The sequence below is a fragment of the Acinonyx jubatus genome, chromosome C1 (assembly GCF_027475565.1).
Source record: "Acinonyx jubatus isolate Ajub_Pintada_27869175 chromosome C1, VMU_Ajub_asm_v1.0, whole genome shotgun sequence".
NCBI lineage: Eukaryota > Metazoa > Chordata > Mammalia > Carnivora > Felidae > Acinonyx > Acinonyx jubatus.
The window spans coordinates 31320001-31339629 of NC_069381.1; the positions used below are offsets into that span (position 1 = coordinate 31320001).

A 19629-nucleotide genomic window follows, 5' to 3' on the forward strand; every position below is an offset into this window, starting at 1 on the left:
AGCTCACTACTGAGCACTTGGCCCATGTATCCAGACTTCCTCCAGTTGGCCATGAACCCTGGATGTCCCGGTGGGTCCCTTCTGGTCTTATCCTACTCTCTGCTATCCAACCTGCTCTTCCGGCTCCCACCTCGGGCAAGAGCCCATCTCATCCTCTAAGCCACACTCCTGGGAATCGTTTTGGCTCCTCTCTTTCCTATAGCCTCCACTTTAGTAGCCCATTACTAAGACTGCGGTCACCCCCAATATTCATTCCCACTTCCTCTGTAGTAGTAGGAACCCCCCCCCCAATTCTAGCCACCAAGAATAAAGGCAACATTTCTGACTCTTTTTTGTGGTTCCATGTGGGCAACTTCCAGAAAGTGCCCTTCTCCTTCTCTTTCCTCCTTTTTTCTGGCTGGAATGTTGATAGAGCGTCCCGAGCAGCCTTTTGGGACCACGAGGTCTAACCCATGAGTGACGAAGCAATAAGGTAGAGAAGCCTAGATCCTGTGACGCTGTGATAACCACACCAGTCCTGGACCACCTCCCTGGTTTCTTCTGTTCAAGCTGCGGTTATTCTGGTGCTTAAAGCCACACACCTAATCCTAAATAATCCTAAATCTACAGCTCATTCAGCAAGAGGGTCCATCTACCCCAGACATCCTGTGCCAGGCTTTTTCAGAGCAAATCTCTCTTAAATCTTATTCCTTCTGTGTTTACGGTCTCTGCCACGTAACCCACCTTGCCACCACGTGTCCTGGGGTGCTCGTCTGTACCTGGATCAGCGTCTCCAGTTCTCTACTGGCCCCCCCTTGAATTCGTGCTACTCAGAGCAGTCAGAGTGATGCTTGCAAAACACAAACCTAGCTCTTTTTCCATCCTGCACAAAGACTGCATGCCCTTACCCCCATTACTTACAGGATCAAGTTCAAGCTCCCCAGCCTGCCACTCAAGGGCCATCCCTTCTCTGACCCTTGATCTACTCGAGTAGATCACTCACTCCTCTGACCGCCGCCCTACACGCTGACACACTGGCATGTTGTCCTTCCCAGTCAAGCCTTATTCATTCATGCCACTTGGTCAGAGGACACACTGTTACCTCCCCTGGCATTTTCTTCTTTCATGTGCTCATGTCCCATTCTACTCCATCCATCCCACCATGTGAGCACCTAGCATGTGTTATAAACTTTGGCAAGTACCATTATCATCCCTAGTTTACATGTAGGAAAACCGGAACTCGGAGGAAGGAAGTGAATTACCCAGGGTGCACATTCACAGTGTGGACATCAACTCTTCCCAGTTCCAGCAATCTCTGTTCATTTATTTCGGGAGGGAGAGAGAGAGAGAGAGAGAAGAGTAAGTGTGAGTGGTGGAGGGGCAGAGAGAGAGAGGGAGAGTATCCCAAGTAGGCTCAACGCAGGGCTCGATCCCACGAACCATGAGATCATGACCTGAATGGAGATAAAGAGCAGGACGCTTAACTGACTGAGCCACCCAGGCGCCCCAACCAGCCATTCTCTTTATATAGAGACACCTCCAACACGTTCCCCGCCCCCACCAAGTATTCTGGGGCACGGGAGACTTGAGTTCTAATCTCCATTGAGCCACTTATTACTACCACCTGCTGTGGTAGAGACAGCTGGTTGCCCACCCAAATCCACCCCTCCCATTTTCTGTACTGATAGAAAGCACATTCTCTAGTCTTTTTTGCAGCTAAATGGGGTCATGTGAACAAATTCTTGTCAAGAGAATCTGGGCGGAAGTAATGTACGTATCTGGGCCTTAAAACATTGCTTGTACTTTACCTCTTTGCTGTCCTCTTCCTGAGAGCTGACCCAGCTTCCACTCCACAAAGACAAACAAGACAAAACAACAACAAAAACCCAATCCCAGTAGCCCCTGGGTGGCTCAGTCGGTTAAGCACCGTCTGCCTCCGGCTCAGATCATGATCTCACAGTTCATGAGTTCGAGCCCCGTGTCGGGCTCTGTGCTGACAGCTCAGAGCCTGGAGCCTGCTTCCGATTCTGTGTCTCCCTCTCTCTCTGCCCCTCCCCCTCTTGGTCTCTGTCTCTCTCAAAAATAGATAAAACATTTAAAAAAAACCCAACCCCTCAAAACAAAAAAGCCAAAGTGGATTTCGAGCAGCCTACCTGGCTCATGAGGTTGGGGTCATCGATAGCAGGGCAAGAAGGAAGCAATCTGGGTCGGAGTGACTGAGTAAAACTAGACAGAAATATTTTCTACTCTTGAAGCCACTTGAAACCTTTTCTGGTTCCCTTTGTACAGCAGCTGGGTTGACACTTAAATATCGCTCATTATATGTACTAGGCTAAGTACATTAAATTCAATAAATTACTAGCTGTGTGGTAGTAGGCATGTCACTTCCCCTCCATGTGCCTCAGTTTCCCTGCCTCTATGTATCTTGGAATAATAATGCGTAAGAAGACAGCTCACGTGTTTAGGGCACCAGCTGGAAACTTGAAAGGGTTTGATGTGAAGAAGAAGGGGAGGAGAAGGAGGAAGAAGAGGAAGAGAGAAAACATTGCGATTTGAGGGCATCTGGGTGGCTCAGTCAGTTAAGCGTCCAACTCTTGATTTCTACTCCGGTCACAATCTCGCGGTTCCCGGGTTCGAGCCCCGCGTCAGGCTCTGCGCTGACAGTGTGGAGCCTGCTTGGGACTCCGTCTCCCTCTCTCTCTGCCCCTCCCCCACCCACGATCTCTCCCTCTCTCTCTCTTTCTCTCTCCCTCTCGAACATAAATAAACATTAAAAAAACATTGCTATTTAGACTAGTTATGGAAAACTGAAGAACTTTTTGGGATTTCTATACCCGTTTTGCCATTTAGTATTATCTTATTTTGAATCACCTAGAGAGGAACAGGCAAACTTATCCAAACTACATGAAGGAGAGGTGATTGCCCAAACAGAATTTGAGGAAAACTTTTTTTTTGGGGGGGGGGAAAGGATGACTGGATTCTAGAAGGCGTCAACGACAAATGTCTCCTTCTGCCTCTGGGTCTCCCTCTGCAGGCTGAAGAGGCCCATCCTTCCACCGTTTACGTGGGACATTGTTTGAAGTCACCATCCCCACTCTGGCCTCCTGTCTGGACACTGTTAACCAGCTGCTGCTTCTTACTCAGCACCTACTGTACTAATGTTGGAAACACCATCACTTATTGGGAACTTACCGTGGGCCAGGCACTGTGCTGGTCACACACACACACACACGTCAGCCTTGCTCATTTGATCTGACCAGTTGGATGTGTGTGTATTGATACATATTTTAGACTAGAAAGAAAAACCAAACCAGAGGCTCAGAGTGGTAAGGTGGCTTTGCCCGGTGTCGTATATGTAGCTGGAGGCCAGGCCAGAATTTTAATCCGGGTCCGTATTACACCAAGACCTGGGCTTGTTTCTCAGCCCCTGTGGCCAGACTGTTGACCTTGCTCTCTGCATACAGAACTCGGGGCAGAAGCACAACGGGGCCGGTGTCTCCTGCTGTCTCTGAGGAGGGCCAGAGCATTCCTGTCCTGAATTTAAACCCAGAAGCTATTGGGGGGGGGGGGGGGAATGGAGAGATTTTTTTTTTGACACGAATGACACGAACGTTAAATGCCCCCAAAGGCAAAAGATACCATAAACAAAGTCAGACGACCAGCCACAGATGGGGGAGAGAATATTTGCAACATTTACCAGAGACAAAGGTTTACTATTTGTAATATATAATGAACTCTTATACCGCGATGACAAAAAGACAAACGGCCCGGTAGGAACACGGGCAAGAGTATGCACAAGAAATTCTTAGGACCAGAAATACAAATAAACAACATCTTTCTTGATAATCAAAGAAACAGAAATTAAACAACTTTTTTTAAAAAAGAAATTTAGGGGGCGCCTCGGTGGCTCGGTTGGTTAAGCGTCCGACTTCGGCTCAGGTCATGATCTCACGGTTCCTGGGTTCGAGCCCCGCGTCCGGCTCTGTGCTGACAGCTCAGAGCTTGGAGCCTGTTTCAGATTCTGTGTCTCCCTCTCTCTGTGACCCTCCCCCGTTCATGCTCTGTCTCTCTCTGTCTCAAAAATAAATAAACGTTAAAAAAAATTAAAAAAAAAAAAAGAAATTTAAGGAGGTAACAATTAAAGACATTGCTAACGTCCCGTGTGGCCCAGGGTCTGAGCCAGCGGGCGCTGTCACAGCGCTGGCAGGAAGGTGAATGGGAACAGCTAGTTCGAGAACCATTTGGCAGTGGCTCTCACGGTTTTACTTGCTCATATCTTCTGACCCAGTAAGTCCCCTTCTAGGAGTGCATTATACAGAGATGTTTCCACAAGGGTGCAAAGGTAAATACACAAGGATGCTCCTTGTAGCATTGTTTAGTAACAGCGAAATTCAGGAAGCAAGTTCAGTTTCCATCGACAACAGACCGGTTTAAGCAGATTCTGCACGATGCGGTCATTAAAAAGAGTGAGGGAGAGACGTGTTTACTGACAAGGGAAGATTCCTAGACTACATTAAGCGAAAGAACGAAATCCAATCATATACAACCGTATAATCCTAGGCATGTAAAAAAGAGATGCGTATTGTGTACGTGTGTATAACACAGGTAACATAATGTACACATCGCAGGTGCGCATGTGGAAAAACCTGGAGGGTCTTGGAATTTTCACTTTATACCTTCGAAATTGTTTGAAATGACTTTGCCTCAAGTGTATATTACTTTTGACTGAACACAGTGTGTTTGTTTTAAGAGCAAACAATACTTGACTCATGTTCTCTGCCAGACCAGAGCAGGGGCTGGGTGCCCGGGGGTGGGGCTTGCTGCCAGGATGTGCCAATTGACCGGAAGTGCCGACTTTATGGCACCGCCCACCGCAGGAACTTTTCACCAGGAAGCGGCAAAGGTGCAAGTCCGCCTGGAGCGCACCCCCTGATGAGCTGTAGGCGACTCTCTGTCCCGTCCCTGCCACACCCCTGCTCCCTGGGGGAGATCTGGACTTGATGCTGATTGATGTTCAACAGCCCTCATCCTGCTGATGAGAAAAGCCTCTTCCCTAGAGTCCTGTGTTTTGTTGAGTAGGTTGCTTGACCTCTCTGAGCCTCAGCTGCCTGGAAGGAGGCCAGTAGGCTGGGATGAGGCCGGTAACGACAGCCGCCTCTGGGAGCTGTTGTGGGAGGGGGGGGACATGCACATCAAGCCTGCGGCCCCACATGCGGGGGAAGCATTGCATTTCCCGCCTCCCTCAGTCTAGCCTCCCTGCCTTCTAGCACCTGTGAGGCAGGAGGGGTGGGGAATGTGGAATGTGGTCCTCCAGGTACTGAGTTTAGAGCACTCGCTTCTTTTTTAAGTCTATTTTTTGAGAGAGGGAGGGTGGGGGTGGGGGTGGGGGAGAGAATCTCAAACAGGCTCCACACCATCAGCACAGAGCCCGATGCCATGTCTGAACTCACGAACTCACGCGAGATCATGACCTAAGCCAAAGTCAAGAGTTGGACACTTAACCCACTGAGCCACCCGGGTGCCCTGAGTTTAGAGCACTCAAATAATGTGCCTCAGGTCACAGATTCATGGTTGGGCTGTCAGTAATGCTGCCAACTCCAGCTCAGGCTCTGGCCTGGACCCTCTTCTGGTCTCGGCTCCCAGCCCAGGGCCAGGAAGCAGCCCTTCCAGCACTTTCTAACACCCACTTGGAGCCACGTGTGGGGTGGAAGCCAGGACAGCGATGAATCAGGTTCCGTCCTCAGAGCTGCCCAGCCTGGGGGAAAGACTCCTCATGGTGAAGGTGGAAGCGCCAGAGAGGGCCTTTCGGGCCAAGAAAACAGCACAGGCGAGGTGTAGAGGCATCAGGAGCCCGAGGAGACTGCAGTGGAGGGTGGAGGGGGCCTGGAAGCTGGTTGGGATGAGGCTGTCTCCCCATCCCTGTGGAGACGCTCCCTGACATCTGAGCAGCTCACAGGGGCAGACACTTGACATCACCTTCGTTCATCCTCACAAGAACCCTGTGGGATCTCCAACTGGCCCGTGAGAAACACTGAATTCAGAGTAGCTTCATTTCCTCTGTCTGCCCTGGCACACGTTGGACCTTGGGCTTTTTACCTGGGTGTCCTCCCCGGGTTGACCCACCCCTACCCGTTTATCACCATCAGCTCCCAGGACTTCCCAGACCCTGCGCTGCTTGGCAAAACCTGCCTGGAACCGCCCCCCCCCTCCCCCGCATGTGACTCTGTGTTGCGCGCTCCAGGCTGGCCCACATCTCAAGTGCCAGGGTGCATGGATCCCTCTCCAGATCAGCCGCCTGGGGTCGAATGCGTGGCTGTTCACCCCCAACTCACCCCAACAAGCAGCGCTGCACCATTTGCAATGTGCTCACAGAAACCTAGTCTTAACTGAATCCCTGCACGCACACCAAAGGGACTACGCTCCCCACTGTACAGAAACTGAGGCCCAAAGAGGCTCAGTGACTCCTGTACCCCACAGCCACAAAGTGGCAGAACCAGGTCTGGGACGCTGCTCTTGTTCCGCTCAGGCTCAGGTCCTTGGCCAGCCCCAGCCTGGGGGAGGGGGAGGGCCCTGGAGTACCAAAGTGGGCATGCCCATGCCAGCACTTAGCGGGATGTGACCTGAAGAACAATCCTGAGCTCATTCTGAGCAATTCTGGGATCAGTCTGAGCCCCAATCCCCTGACTTCTGAAATGGGGGTAAAGGTACCTAGCGGTGTTATTCGCAGGGTTGAATGGAGGTTAAAGGAGAGGCTGGAAAAGAAAGCACCTACTGGGTGCCGTTAGGTCCATCATGCCTGCACACAGGAGGCAGTCAACAAATTGGGACTCAGTGATCCTGACCCAGCACGGCCAGCAGTGGGGTGGCGTAAGAGGGAGGCAAGGACGGATTAGGAATTCAAGAGGATTACTTTGCAATCAGCTGAACCGGACGGCCTAAGCTGCCTGGGAAACACTGGGATCAGACTGTTCATTTAATTTATTCGTCAATGACTGTTGAACACTTAGCTGAGCTGGCACAGTGATGATGAGGATGGTGACAGCGGCTCTCAATTATTTCTGCCATGTCGCAGGTATTAATGCGGTCTCATCACATCAACCCTGTAAGGTTGCTATTCTGTGCAAAGGTTTTTTTTTTTTCCCTCTCACAGGGCAGGTACTAATCAGGTCTGGGATGAAGGAGAGGCAAAGGAGACACCCAGAGCACAAATTTAAGGAGGCTCTTGCTGTCATAGCTCTTATGACATTGGCCTCACCGTGTCCCCACCTGTGCTTGTGGTGGACTCTGTGACGTGCTGCCCAGACCCCCTTCCATGAGTTGTCCTGGCTACTGGGGCTGCTGGCCCTGCAGACAGCCGTCCCCTGCCAGCTCCCAGAGGGACTGCTCAGCAGCAAAGAGCTGCCTTGCCCAAGGTCAGCTGCCACCGGAGCTCCCCATGGGGCTGGCCAAGGCTCTGGTTGGGTCTGCTCTGTAGCTTTCTCTGCTCACATCTGCTCCGGCCCTTCCCTTCCACAGCTGCTGACCTTTAGGGCTCTCCCTAATAAGCTCCTTGCAAGCTAAACCGCATCAGACTCTGCTTCCTGGGGGCTCCAACCTGCAACAGTGGTCCTGCTGGAGTAAACCCCTCACTAGCTGGTTAAAACACAGCCTTTCGAAAGACTAGTATAAGGGTACCCCCGAAAAGCCCAGGCTCGGGGATACTAAACTACACACTACACTGTTCTAAACACCTTATGTGAATTGATTTAATTCATTTCCACTGCAGCCCTGCGAGGAGGAACTATTAGCGTTTCCATTTTATAGATGAGTTCAAGAGAAGTCTTGAAAAAAAAATAAAACTACTTTGTGATGAAATCTAATCATCGTTGAAAAGATGAGTCACAATAATGGGCTTCGGCCCCAGGGAAACTTTTCGTCTGAAAAGAAAGGAAAAAAAAAAAAGATGGGAAAATGTCTCGTCTGGGCCACAACTCAGTTCCCAACCTTGAGGGAGCCTGACTCCCAACCCCAAAGACCCAGGCCGGGTATGAGAGTAAAATCCACAAGCCCAAGGGCAACAGGTGGGTCGCTTTAGGAAGTAACCCCAGAGAAGAGGTGAAAGATACGCACTGGAGCCACAGGAAGGTGGTGATCACCACCAAAGACTCAGAAGGCAAGGTGACTTATTGAGGTTAGGCAGCTAGTAAGAGTCGCTTCCGGAACTGGATCCTGAGGCCGTCAGAATACAAGCCTCTATGTGCTGGCAAGGACACTCCATCCTCCAAAGAATCCTCCAAAGGGTATCAGGGATTTGGAGATCCAGGTGATGGACTGCCCCAGCCTTACCTTCTATTCCGTCCACCTGTTTGTTGTCCAATTTGTCAGCAGCCCCGCTGGGAAGGATGGGGGGCTGGAAATAGCTCAGCAGCTGGACTCCTTCTACACCTCCCTCCACCCTGCCTTACCTCTACAAAGAGGCAGGTGTTGGGTTTTCATTGTAATCCCTTCCATATGGAGAGCACTTTGGTGTTTTACCAGCTGCTTGTTAACCCATCTCTGAATTTGCTCCTCATTTCTTTTTTTTTTTTTAATTTTTTTTTCAACTTTTATTTATGGGACAGAGAGAGACAGAGCATGAACGGGGGAGGGGCAGAGAGAGAGGGAGACACAGAATCGGAAACAGGCTCCAGGCTCTGAGCCATCAGCCCAGAGCCTGACGCGGGGCTCGAACTCACGGACCGCGAGATCGTGACCTGGCTGAAGTCGGACGCTTAACCGACTGCGCCACCCAGGCGCCCCTTGCTCCTCATTTCTTGTGAGGCTTATTGCCTTATGAAATAGCAGGGCCAGTATATTAGCTCCATTTTACTAGTGGGAAAACTGAGGCTCGTAGAGAAGGGAATCATGATAGTGTCCAGGAGAGTGCCAGAGCCTCCCATCCCAATCCAGCTTCCTGATTTTGTTTTTAAGAGAGGGAGAGCGCGCAAGTGAACGAGGGGCAGAGAGAGTGCGTGCGTGCCAAAGAGAGTGAGAGAGAAACGGGGCTCACCCAAAGAGGGGCTCATGTTTACCCAAAGTGGGGCTCGAACTCACCTGATGTGGAACTTGAACTCAAGAATGGTGAGATCATGACCTGGGCCAAAGTCAAATGCTTAATGATTGAGCCACCCAGGTGCCCCCAGCCTCCTGTTTGTTTTTGTTTTTGTTTTTGTTTTTATCTCTAGGTCTTGGGCAGAGCTGGGGCAAACACAGGCCATTCTGAGCCCAGAGCTCAGGGCAGTCCCTTTCCAGAAGCCTATCTGTCCTTCCCATCCTGTCCCAGAAAGCCCCATTATCTTAGGGGAGACCTTTATTCACTTGCCTAAGACTTCCTGTCGTCCACTCCATGCCTTCTGGTGGCTCCAGAGCCCATGGTGACACGGTATACCCTGAGTGAACTCACAGCTGGAGAGAAGAGTCATGTTAACAAACAAGTTCCTCATTAGAGCGAAGCCCAACCAGTGTTCCTCTCCAGAGTCTCTGGAATTCATTCTCTCTTCTCCAGCCCCACTGCCCTGTCCTAGCTGGTCCTCGGCATCTCTGACCTCCTCCTTGCCTTCAGAGCTTCTGTCCTGGCCTTTCACCCACCCCCACGAAACACCTAGGGATCTTTCCAGAGAGCCAATAGCAGAGGGTGGCCAGGAGCTCACAATGGTGATCAGGACTGAGGAACAACCCTGCCGGGCCTGGGAAAGCTCTCACATCTCTCCTCTGTAGAGTGGGGACTTTGCCTACTTCACAAAGTGGCTGGAAAGACCTTTGTTGTCCCTTCTAGAGACCCCATGCCCTAGTGCGTGCCCTGTACTTGTATGCTTCCTGCCTTTGAACAGGCTCTTCACTTAAACGCCACCTTCTCCAGCTCCTAAAGGTCATCCTTCAAGGCTCTGTTCACATCAAATGTCGCTGCCTCCCTGAAGCCTGAACTGACACACCTCCAAGCAGCTGAAACCACTCCTTCCTCTTGAATGGATGGTGTCTTGGCCAAGGAAGAGAGCCAGGATTCAAAGCGAGAACTGTCTGAATTGTCAGGTCCCACCCAGCTTCCCTCTGGCCTCTGTGCAGCCTGAACAAACAGGTGAGGGCAGCACCACCAAGCTCTCCCACCCTTTCTCTGGGCTGAGAAGTCCAACCTAGGTGCCTGTGGGTTACTCCACCGCCAGGCAGCCTCTGCCTTCCAGATTATGATGTAACAGTTGCACAACTCACAGATATTTTTGAAAGAAACTGTCAATTTCCTCTCCTGGGCACTGCCGGGGGCTGTGGCCTCCATCCCACCCAGAGTCCCCAACAGCCTCAGGACTCTAGAACCCAAATATAGTGCAGGGTTGTTGAAGTGATAAAGAAACGAAAACGCAAGACTGTAAAGTGACCCAGTTTTATTTTGGTTTTGGAGGCCAGGGGGGGCATTGCCCCACTGTGCAGGGATCAGGGCTGTACAATCTTCTCTTCCCCAAGGCGGGGGCCCAGGCAGCAGGGTGGAGGCCCGGTGGATTGGCGGCTCCAGGGACCCAGTGACCGCAGTAGGTTGCACAAGGAGAGAAGGGGCATCAGGCAAGCAGCCTGGAATGGCTCAGATTGGGGGGTGGGGTAGAGGAGAATCCGAGAGGACAGAGAATCCAAGAACCGGGAGTCCGAAAGGGGGTCCGGTCCCCTTCACTTTACCGCCGAGGCTCCGGGACAGAGAGGGGGAGCTAAACTGTCATCCTGCAGGAGGCAGGGCCTGGAGTGAGGCCAGGCGTCCCAGCCCGGCGTCAGGCTCTGTGCGCTAACCCGCTGCCTCCACCCTCACGGAGGGTGCGCGCGGGGCCCAGGCGCAGGGTGCGGACTCCGGCGGGCAGTCAGATCCCCTTCTCCTCTCGGGCGCGCCAGGCAGGCGCCCGACCGCATTCAGCAGCTCACCGAGCCGGCGGGTGGCGCCGACCCCAAGTCCGAGAAGCAGTCGAACTCGCTCTGGCCCAGGAAGAGCTCGGGCAGCTCGCGCACGCGGTGCAGCCCGAGCTCCAGCTCCAGCGACGTCAGCGCTTCCTCGTCGATGAGTTCGGCGTCCATGCAGCCCAGGGCGTGCGCGGGCGGCGGTGGGGCCGGGGCGCCGGGCGCCGGCTGCAGGCACTGGGGCCCTCCCGGGACGCCGGGGGGCGCGGTCGCGCGGCCCGGGTACAGCGTCGCCACCGGCTGCAAGTGCGCGCTGCCGGCGGCCGGCGGTGGCACGGCCGGAAAGGGCTGGAAGGCAGGCGGCGGCCCGAAGGGCCCGTACGCCAGGGCCCCGGGTGGGGGCGGCGGCGGCGGGCCCAGCGGAGTCCCCCGCGGCCGCAAGCCGCTGTCCAGGCCCGGGCCCGCGTACGGCTGCAGCGTCCGGAGCGCGTGGGGGCCGTGGGAGGGCGCGCCGGGCGGCGGCCTCTGCACCAGGCGGTAGCCCTCGGCGAGCATCAGGTGGTCGGCCATGACGGCGGGCCGGATGCCTGCAGGGGCGGGGGGCGGATGGTCAGCGCGGGCGTCCCTCGGTCCCGGCCAGCTCTTCCTCCGCGGCGAGGGATCCGCGTCCCGTGCCCTCACCGCAGCCCGGACAGGCCAAGGAAAACGGCACTCGACCCGTGCTACTGTCCAGCCCAGGGCGCACCGAACTCAGAGGTCCCGCGCGCCCCGTGGTCTCAGCTCTCGGCAGCTAGAACACCGCACACCCGCAGGTTCGGGCTCTGAGACCTCCGCGCCGCGCCCCCAGAGTCAGTATCATCTTATACTAGAGGCGGAGCTTCCCCGCCCCCAGGCGCTCATTGGCTGAATGGGACGCTCCTGGGCCGGCCTGTCCCCCTCCTCCAGGTTTCAGCCCCGCCTCTCCCGGAGCTCCGCCCTTTGGGCCCGAGGCTGTGCCTTCAGGCTTAGAGAGCTGTCCTGGGGAGGGGTGTTTTGCACTTTTCAAGGGGTTTGGGCTGTCTCCTGCTCAGCCTGGGACTGGCTGGGGCCAAGCCCAAATTGACCGGAAGGTGGGTTGGGAAGAGCCAAAGGTTTGGGTCCCCAGAGCTGTAGGATCACAAGCTCAACTTCTTAATTTTCCAGATGGAAACCGAAGCTCAGCGGTGGAAAGGATTTCCTGGGAATACACACCAAAGTCTTAACAGGATCGAGACATGGCTTTGTGATTGCCATCTCTACACAGGACACATGCACTTTAGCGGTGCAGGGTCCCCCGGAAAGTTAACTGCTTGTCCCTATGACCCCAGGGGAGCCCGAGGCTCCCTCACGGGCTCCCACTTACTTGTCGGTGGAAGCATGTACTGGGTTGTTATTAAAGTAATTTATAGGCACGTCTCCTGAAGGACTTGTATCCTCAGCATTTGGCCCAGAGCCTGGCTCAGAACAGGCTTTTAGTAAAGGTTGGGTGAAAGAACAAATGATCAAATGAATTGAAACTCATTCACCTGAGCTTCAGTTTCTTCATCTGCAAAATGGGAGCAACGGCAGCACTGACCCTACTGAGTTGTTCTGAGGGTTAAATAAAGCAGGGCATGTATAGTGCCTGGCACATAGTAGGTGCTCAAAAATGTACCTCAAATGAATGAAAGGCTGGATTTAGTTCTGTCTCTAGAGATCTTCAGAGTCAGGGATCTTGCACCTTCCCCTGATAGACTGGTAACAACTGGGATGTTTAGAGTGCTTTACATTCCACAAGCATCTTTTTTTTTTTTTTTAATTTATTTTGAGAGAGAGAGAGGAAGCAGGAGGGGCAGAGAGACAGGAGAGTGAGAATCTCAAGCAGACTCCACACTGTGCGTGCAGAGCGCAACGCAGGGCTTGATCATGACAGTTTGTGAGATCACGACTGAGCTGATATCAAGAGTTGGACGCTTTACTGACTGAGCCACCCAGGCGCCCCCCGACAATCATCTTAATGGGGGCAGGGCATGGATTAGCAGTCCCATTTTGCAGATAAGGAGACTGAGGCACACAGAGAAGTGGGCGTCCTGGGGTCCTGCACAACCAGAGCTAGCATGTGAATGCCTGTGTCCTTAAAGCAGCTGGAGTCTCTCCAGGTGGCCAGGAGAGAGCCACCTGAACCTTGCCCTTCACTTCTTTGCCACTCTGCCCCTCCCTTCTTTGGCTCTTCTTCCCTGGTAGTGTCCTTGGGACTTCCTGGAACTTGGGTTTATCCAGCTGATGCAGAGGGGCGAACCTCAGAAGCCCAAGTTTTAGTCATATCCCCACCACTGCCAAGCACTGTGACAGCTGGGGGTTATGAGGGGGTTGTCCCTTGATTCCCAGGGCCTCGGTTTTCTGCTCAGTGAAAGGGAGATTCTAATCCCTGCCTGGTCACCCTGAGAGCTTGTGGCAAGGTCACTAGTGACGATGGGTGTGATCATGTTTTATGCCAAGTATAAAAGCTGCACAGTGGGGTTGATTCTCCTGAAACTCTCCAATTAATGCTTCACATAGAAACTCCTAAGGCTGGCTGCACCTGGGACTCACCTGGACATGTGTATCAAGTGGGGGAAGGTGGGAGGGCTTTTGAAAAATACTAAACCTCTGCCCCCCACCTAAACCTCCTGACTCAGACTCTGTGAGGGTATTTTTGAGTCACAAGAATTTGTGTTTTCAAAGAGCCGTCCTGTCATTCTCGCGTAGTTGATCCAAGGATGCTAACATGTGGGAGCCATTGTGCCACTAAACAGTTTTCTCAAAAAAACAAATAAATAACGTGTGTGTGTGAATAATGTTAAAAAGCCCTTTAATGTGGTCAACAAATATTTATTGGGCACCCACTGTGTGCCAGACATTGATCGCCTAGTGGTATTGAAGCTTTGGGGACCAAGTAATTCTTTTTATTTTTTTATTTTTTGGACTTATTTTTGAGAGAGAGACAGCGTGCTCAGGACAGGGGGAGAGAGAGAGGGAGACACAGAATCCGAAGCAGGCTCCAGGCTGTGAGCTGCCAGCATAGAGCCTCAAGTGGGGCTCGAACTCACGAACCGCGAGATCATGACCTGAGCCTACGTCGGATGCTTAACCGACTGAGCCACCCTGGTGCCCCTCAAGTAATTCGTTGAGCATCTAACGAAAGCTACAGACATCATGGCCACAAACTGTTGTGTATGAATGTGCAGGCCAGCAGATCTCTGGGGGCATCCATGAGGTCATCAGGGGTTCATGGCGTTTGGTTACTTGGGGACAGGTAGGAAAGTGTAAATAAGGAAAATAATCATCCAGATGTTAGAAAGTGGGGGAAAAAAGTGGGAAAAAGAAAGAAAAATAGAGTTGAGAAGAGATTGGGGTACAGGGGCAGCTTGTAGTATTGAACAGGACGGTGATGGTAGGTCTCACTGTGACATTTGGGCAAAGACTTGTGGGATCTGGGACAAGAGCCATACCAACAGAGGGGACAAATGCAATGTGCCAGGGACAGAGGCATTACTGCCACCCAGGACCTGTCCCAGACCAGAATCAGTTTCTGAATCAGAAACTGGGCTGGGACTCAGACAGCGGCATTTTCATAAGTCCTGTGGGTGGTTCTGAGCCCCTATGTTAGGGTAAAGCCTCACGGTAGGAGTGAGTGACAGTCAGGAGGGCGTGTGGCTGCAGCAGAGGGAGCTTGGGGTTGGAGGAGGTCGGAGGGAGGAGGGAGGAAGATGACATGGGGCTTGTAAGGGCTTTGTTAGGTCTCATAAGGACTTTGCAGATGAGTAACATGATCTAACTTGGCCTGAGAAGCACTGCTCTCGGTGGATCTCATTTGTTCCCGGCATTTCTGTGAACTGCTTCCTCGCTCTGCCTCGGACTGCCCAGGCACCTTCATTTCTCGGGGCTCCTGCTCATCCTGCTGCCTGGAATTCTCTTCCCCGAGACACCCACATGAGTCACTCGTTTGCTGTTTTTGGATCTCCATCTGAGAGTCAGCCCCTCATGTGCCTGGGTGGCTCACTCAGTCTGTTAAGTGACCGACTCTTGATTTCGGCTAAGGTCATGATCTCGTGGTTCATGAGATGGAGCCCCACGTCAGCACGGAGCCTGCTTGGGATCCTCTCTCTCCCTCTCTCTGCCCCTCTGCCCTCAAAATAAACATTTTTAAAGATTTTAAAATAAAAATAAAGATCGGCCCCTCATAGAGACCTTCCCAGGTCACCCTCTGTCCCTCTCTATCCCCTCACCCTGTTCTGCTTTGCTGCTCAGTGCCTCCGACCACTTGGCTTTATGCCAAAGAATGCCCCCCGCTCCCTGAGAGCCCTGAGAGCTCCCTGAGAGCCCTGAGAGCTCCCTGAGAGCCCTTGATTCGCTTGTTCTGCACAGTACTTCTGAGGCCCCAGAGCAGTACTTAGAAAAGACTTAAATATTTGTTGAGTGATGAGGCAGAGCAGACGTTATTGTCCTTCTTGACAAAGAAGGAAACTGAGGCCCAGAAAACCACTCAGGAGGTTGGCCGAGGTCACAAGGTGTGTGTGTGGGGGTGGGGGGGGGGGAGCTGGCGTTGGAAGCGAGAAACCTGGTTAATTGTGGTGGTTCCCCCAGATGTCCAGAATTTTTTGGTACACCTCCTTAAATTTCCCTCTCCTTGAATGTGGGCTGGACGCAGTGACTCACTTCTAACAAAAAGAGTATAGCAGAATTGATGGTGCCGTTTCCAAGATTAGATCATAAAAGATAGTGTGGGTTTCTCCTTGCTCTCTTGAATCACTTGCTCTGGGGACATTAGCTGACACGTCATGGGAACGTTAGCTGACATCCAGCAGCCCTATGGAGAGGCCCACCTGGCAGGGAACAGAGAGGCTTTCTGTCAACAGCCCCTGAGGAACCAAGGCCTTTGGCCAACAGCCGTGTGTGTGAACTCTCTCAGAAGGAGACCCCCAGTGCAAGTCAAGCTTTTAGATGTCCACAGTTCCACCTGACATCTTAGTTTGCGAGATGAGAGACCTTGAGAGACCTTGAGCCGGAATGAGCTAGCCAAGCCATTCTTGGATTCCTGAACCACAGAAACTGAGATAATAAATGTCTGTTTTATTGTTTAAAAAAAGTTTTAAAACATTTATTTATTATTAAGAGACAGAGAGAGACAGAGCATGAGCATGGGAGGGGCAGAAAGAGAAGGACACACAGAATCCGAAGCAGGTTCCAGGCGCTGAGCCGTCAGCACTGAGCCTGATGCGAGGCTCGAGCTCACAAACCGGGAGGTCATGACCTGAGCCGAAGTCGGACGCCTAACCCACTGAGCCACCCAGGCGCCCCAATGTTTGTTGTCTTAAACTACTCAATTTGGGGGGTAATTTTGTGCCACAGCAATAGATAATTAATACATGAATATATCAACCATCCCTGGTCCATCCCCCACATGGGCCTTACTTTGCTCTACTTTTTTTTTCCCTAAGCATTTATCATGTTTTAACACATTAAATAATTCACGTATTTATCATGTTTAATTGTGTATCTCCCTACCACTAGAATGTCAGCTCTGCACGGCGGGGAACATTGTTTCATTTATTGATTTATCTCCGGTACCTAGAACGGCACCTGGCACATACTATATATTTATTTTTCATTAAAAATGAGATATTATCAATACAAGACAATTCTTATTTTGGAAAAAAATAGAATGGAAAAAGAATTCATGGATGTGAGAATTAGTAAAATAGGGATGTAGGTGCTCAATAAGTATCAGAATGTTGAACGACAGAACGGCTGACTTTGTGCGAGGGCGGCAATATGCCCCGCCCCACTCAGACACATTCCTGGCCAATGAGATGTGAGCAGAGGAGGTTGGGCGGGGCTTCCTGGAAAGCTCTTTCAAATCGATGAATTATGCAGAAGAGGTGAATCCACAGAGACAGGATGAGAATTGGGGCTTACCAGGAAGTGGAAGGAAGGGAGAATGGGAACAACTGCTTAATGACTCCTTTTGGGGCTGGTGGCTCAGTCAGTTAAGCGTCCAACTTGGGCTCAGGTCATGATCTCATGGTTGGTGGGTCTGAGCCCTCCCATGCCCCCAGCCTGCTTCCGATTCTGTGTTTTCCTCTCTCTCAGCCCCTCCCTCACTCATGCTCTGTCTCTCACACATAAAAAACAAAACCCAAAAAGTGAAGGATTCCTTTTGGGGTGATAAAAATATTTCGGAATTATATAGTTGGTGATTACACAACATGGCGACTCCATTAAATGCCACTGATTTGTTCACTTTAAAATGGTTTGTTTTATGTGATATGAATTTCATCTCAAACACACACACACACACACACACACACACACACACACACACACACCACAGGTGGATTCAGCCATCACTCACTTTATGGGCTTTGCCTTTCCTTCCTTCCTTCCAGGGATGAGGATGTGAGGCCTAGAGGGGCAGCAGCCATTTTTTCAGCATGAGGGCAGAGGAAGAAGAGGAGGAAGAAGAGAAGAGCTAACACTTATAGAGTGCTTAATGTGTGCCAGATACTGTTCCAAGCTCTTTATGTATATTAATTCACTTCATAATTACAACAATCCTATAAGGAAGGTACTATTCCCATTTTATAGATGAAAAAACTGGTACAAAGAAGAAAAATGATGTACATGCTAAAGATAGCAGAAAGGAATCTAGGAGAGGCCTGAGACCGTCCCCCCCGCCCCCCCCCCCCCCCCCGCCCCGTACCATGGAGCCTCTGTAACCAGTCCTGGAAGACCTACTTTGGCCTTCTTACTATTTGAAGACAAAAAAAATTAGTCACGTCATTGTAGTTACGTTTCTGTCCATGCATCCTGAGGTTCAAAGCCAGGTATGTCTGACTTTAGTGTGCAAGTGTACCTCACCACTGTGCTCCCCTCATCTGCAAATCAGTTATCAAGTGCTTTTTGGTACCTGAGGTCCCACAGGATGGTGGTCCTCTTGTGGGTAGAGATGGGGTCTCTCTCCTCTCGGAAGCCCCATTGCCTGACACAGGGCCTGGTCTGTACCAGAGTGTGGTGTGAGGTTGGGATTAGCCGCCTGGATCCAAGAAAGGAGGGTGGAGTGCAGGAGGGAGACATTCCCCAGCATAACACAGACGTCAAAGATGCAGTGAGCCCTGGGGATATGGGGGTGAAGGGTGGGTGGGGGAGATGTCATGGAGGAGGGAGTCTTCCGGGATAGGCAGGATCTGGACAAATGAAGATGGCAGGGAAATGAGCCTTCTCAAGAAAAGCATAGCTTTTGAATGAAAGCAGCAAGGCATGAATGTACAGGATGAAGTTCAGGAAGTATCAGGTAGCTGGGTGGGGCCAGAATAATGGTCATTTGTGTCTGGGAAGGAGATCAGGCTTGGACGGTGAAGGCCCTTGAAAGTCAGTGCTCCTAACAGTGAAAATCATTGTGAAGGGTTTTCTACATCTTCTCTCAACAACCCAAGAAGGAGAAAGGGCAGGCGGTATTTCACCCATTTTACAGAAAGGAATTAAGAAAGAGAGAGGTGAATCCATTTGGGTGATGTTGGATTGCTAGCAAGTGCAAGGGCAGGACTTGAACCTGGGTCTTTTAATTTCACATCCTACACTGGCCTGCTCAAGCAGGCAATGGTCAGTGACTCCTTGGGTAGGAAAGAGCCATGGAAGGCTTCTGAGCAGGAGAGTGCTGATCCTCTTACTGGAACTTTCTCTCCTGCCAATGGGAAGGACAGGATGAATTTGAGGCAAACTGTTGGGGCATAGCAACAGACTCGTTCATTCGTTCATTCATTCATGTGTTCATGCATGCATTCAACAAATACTTTTTGAGCCTCTATTGTGTGCCAGGCACTTCCTGACATCGTGGAGCTTATAATTGAGTGACAAGAGACATGAGAACCAAGTGAAAAAAAACTAAACAATTACAAACTGTCAAGGGCTAAGTAGGAAACAAGCAGGCAGGGTGATTTGAACTCATTTCAGAAAGAGGGATCAGGGCTGCTGGCCTCTTGGACAGGTGACATTAAATTGAAATTGATAGAGAGGAGGGGCCAACCCTGCCAAGGACAGAGGAAAGAAGTTCTGAGCAAAGGAGCACCACATGCAAAGGCTCAGGTGGAAAAAAGCTGGTGGGTTTGAGGAACTGAATGAAGACGCTTAGGCTGGAGGGTGGTGAGCCGAGGGTCGGTGGTCAGACAGGCAGGCAAGGGTCAGGTCGTGCGGGCACTGTGGAGCTGAGGCAAGGGGTTACATGTGTTTCAAGTGGGATAGGAAGCCACTGGAGCCAGGAGGCTCCCCTCGGTGCCCCCATCAGGACCAAACCCTGTGAGCCCGAGGAAGAGGGAGATTAGGGAGGGAGGGGGGAGGTGCTCAACCACGTATAGTGGAGTCATATTTAATAAGGGTGGGGAGTTGGGGCCCCTGAGTGTCTCAGTCGGTTAAGCATCCAACTTCAGCTCAGGTCATGATCTCATGGTTCGTGGGTTCGAGCCCCGCATTGGGTTCTGTGCTGACAGCTCAGAGCCTGGAGCCTGCTTTGGATTCCGTGTCTCCCTCTCTCTCTGCCCCTCCCCCAATCATGCGCACGCCCTCTCTCAAAAATAAATAAATATGTAAAAAAATTTTTTTAAATATTACTCTTCAACACATAAAAGAGAGAGATAAAGGCAGGAGTCAGCTAGTGCCCGTGTATGTTTACATAAGGCTCCCCATAATGGATGCTGTTGGTGCCCCCCCAATCCCCTTTCCCATCTG

The 19629-nt window shown here is 51.6% G+C and overlaps 1 protein-coding gene and 1 long non-coding RNA gene across 2 annotated transcripts; one reads left to right on the top strand and one right to left on the bottom strand.

Moving 5' to 3' along the window:
- Positions 1-10241: 10241 nt before the first annotated feature.
- Positions 10242-12386, top strand: LOC113599407 (uncharacterized). The gene is made up of 2 exons (XR_003420247.2): positions 10242-10357; positions 12052-12386. It is a non-coding gene; the product is annotated as an uncharacterized LOC113599407 (long non-coding RNA).
- CITED4 (Cbp/p300 interacting transactivator with Glu/Asp rich carboxy-terminal domain 4) lies at positions 10359-11724 on the bottom strand. Its single transcript, XM_027059527.2, has one exon. The coding sequence runs from the start codon at positions 11437-11439 to the stop codon at positions 10885-10887; it is 555 nt and encodes a 184-aa protein (XP_026915328.1). The 5' UTR covers positions 11440-11724; the 3' UTR covers positions 10359-10884.
- Positions 12387-19629: the final 7243 nt, after the last annotated feature.

Coding starts and splice junctions, on each gene's coding strand:
- CITED4 (XM_027059527.2), bottom strand. CDS start 11,439: ATGGCCGACCACCTGATGCTCGCCGAGGGCTACCGCCTGGTGCAGAGG.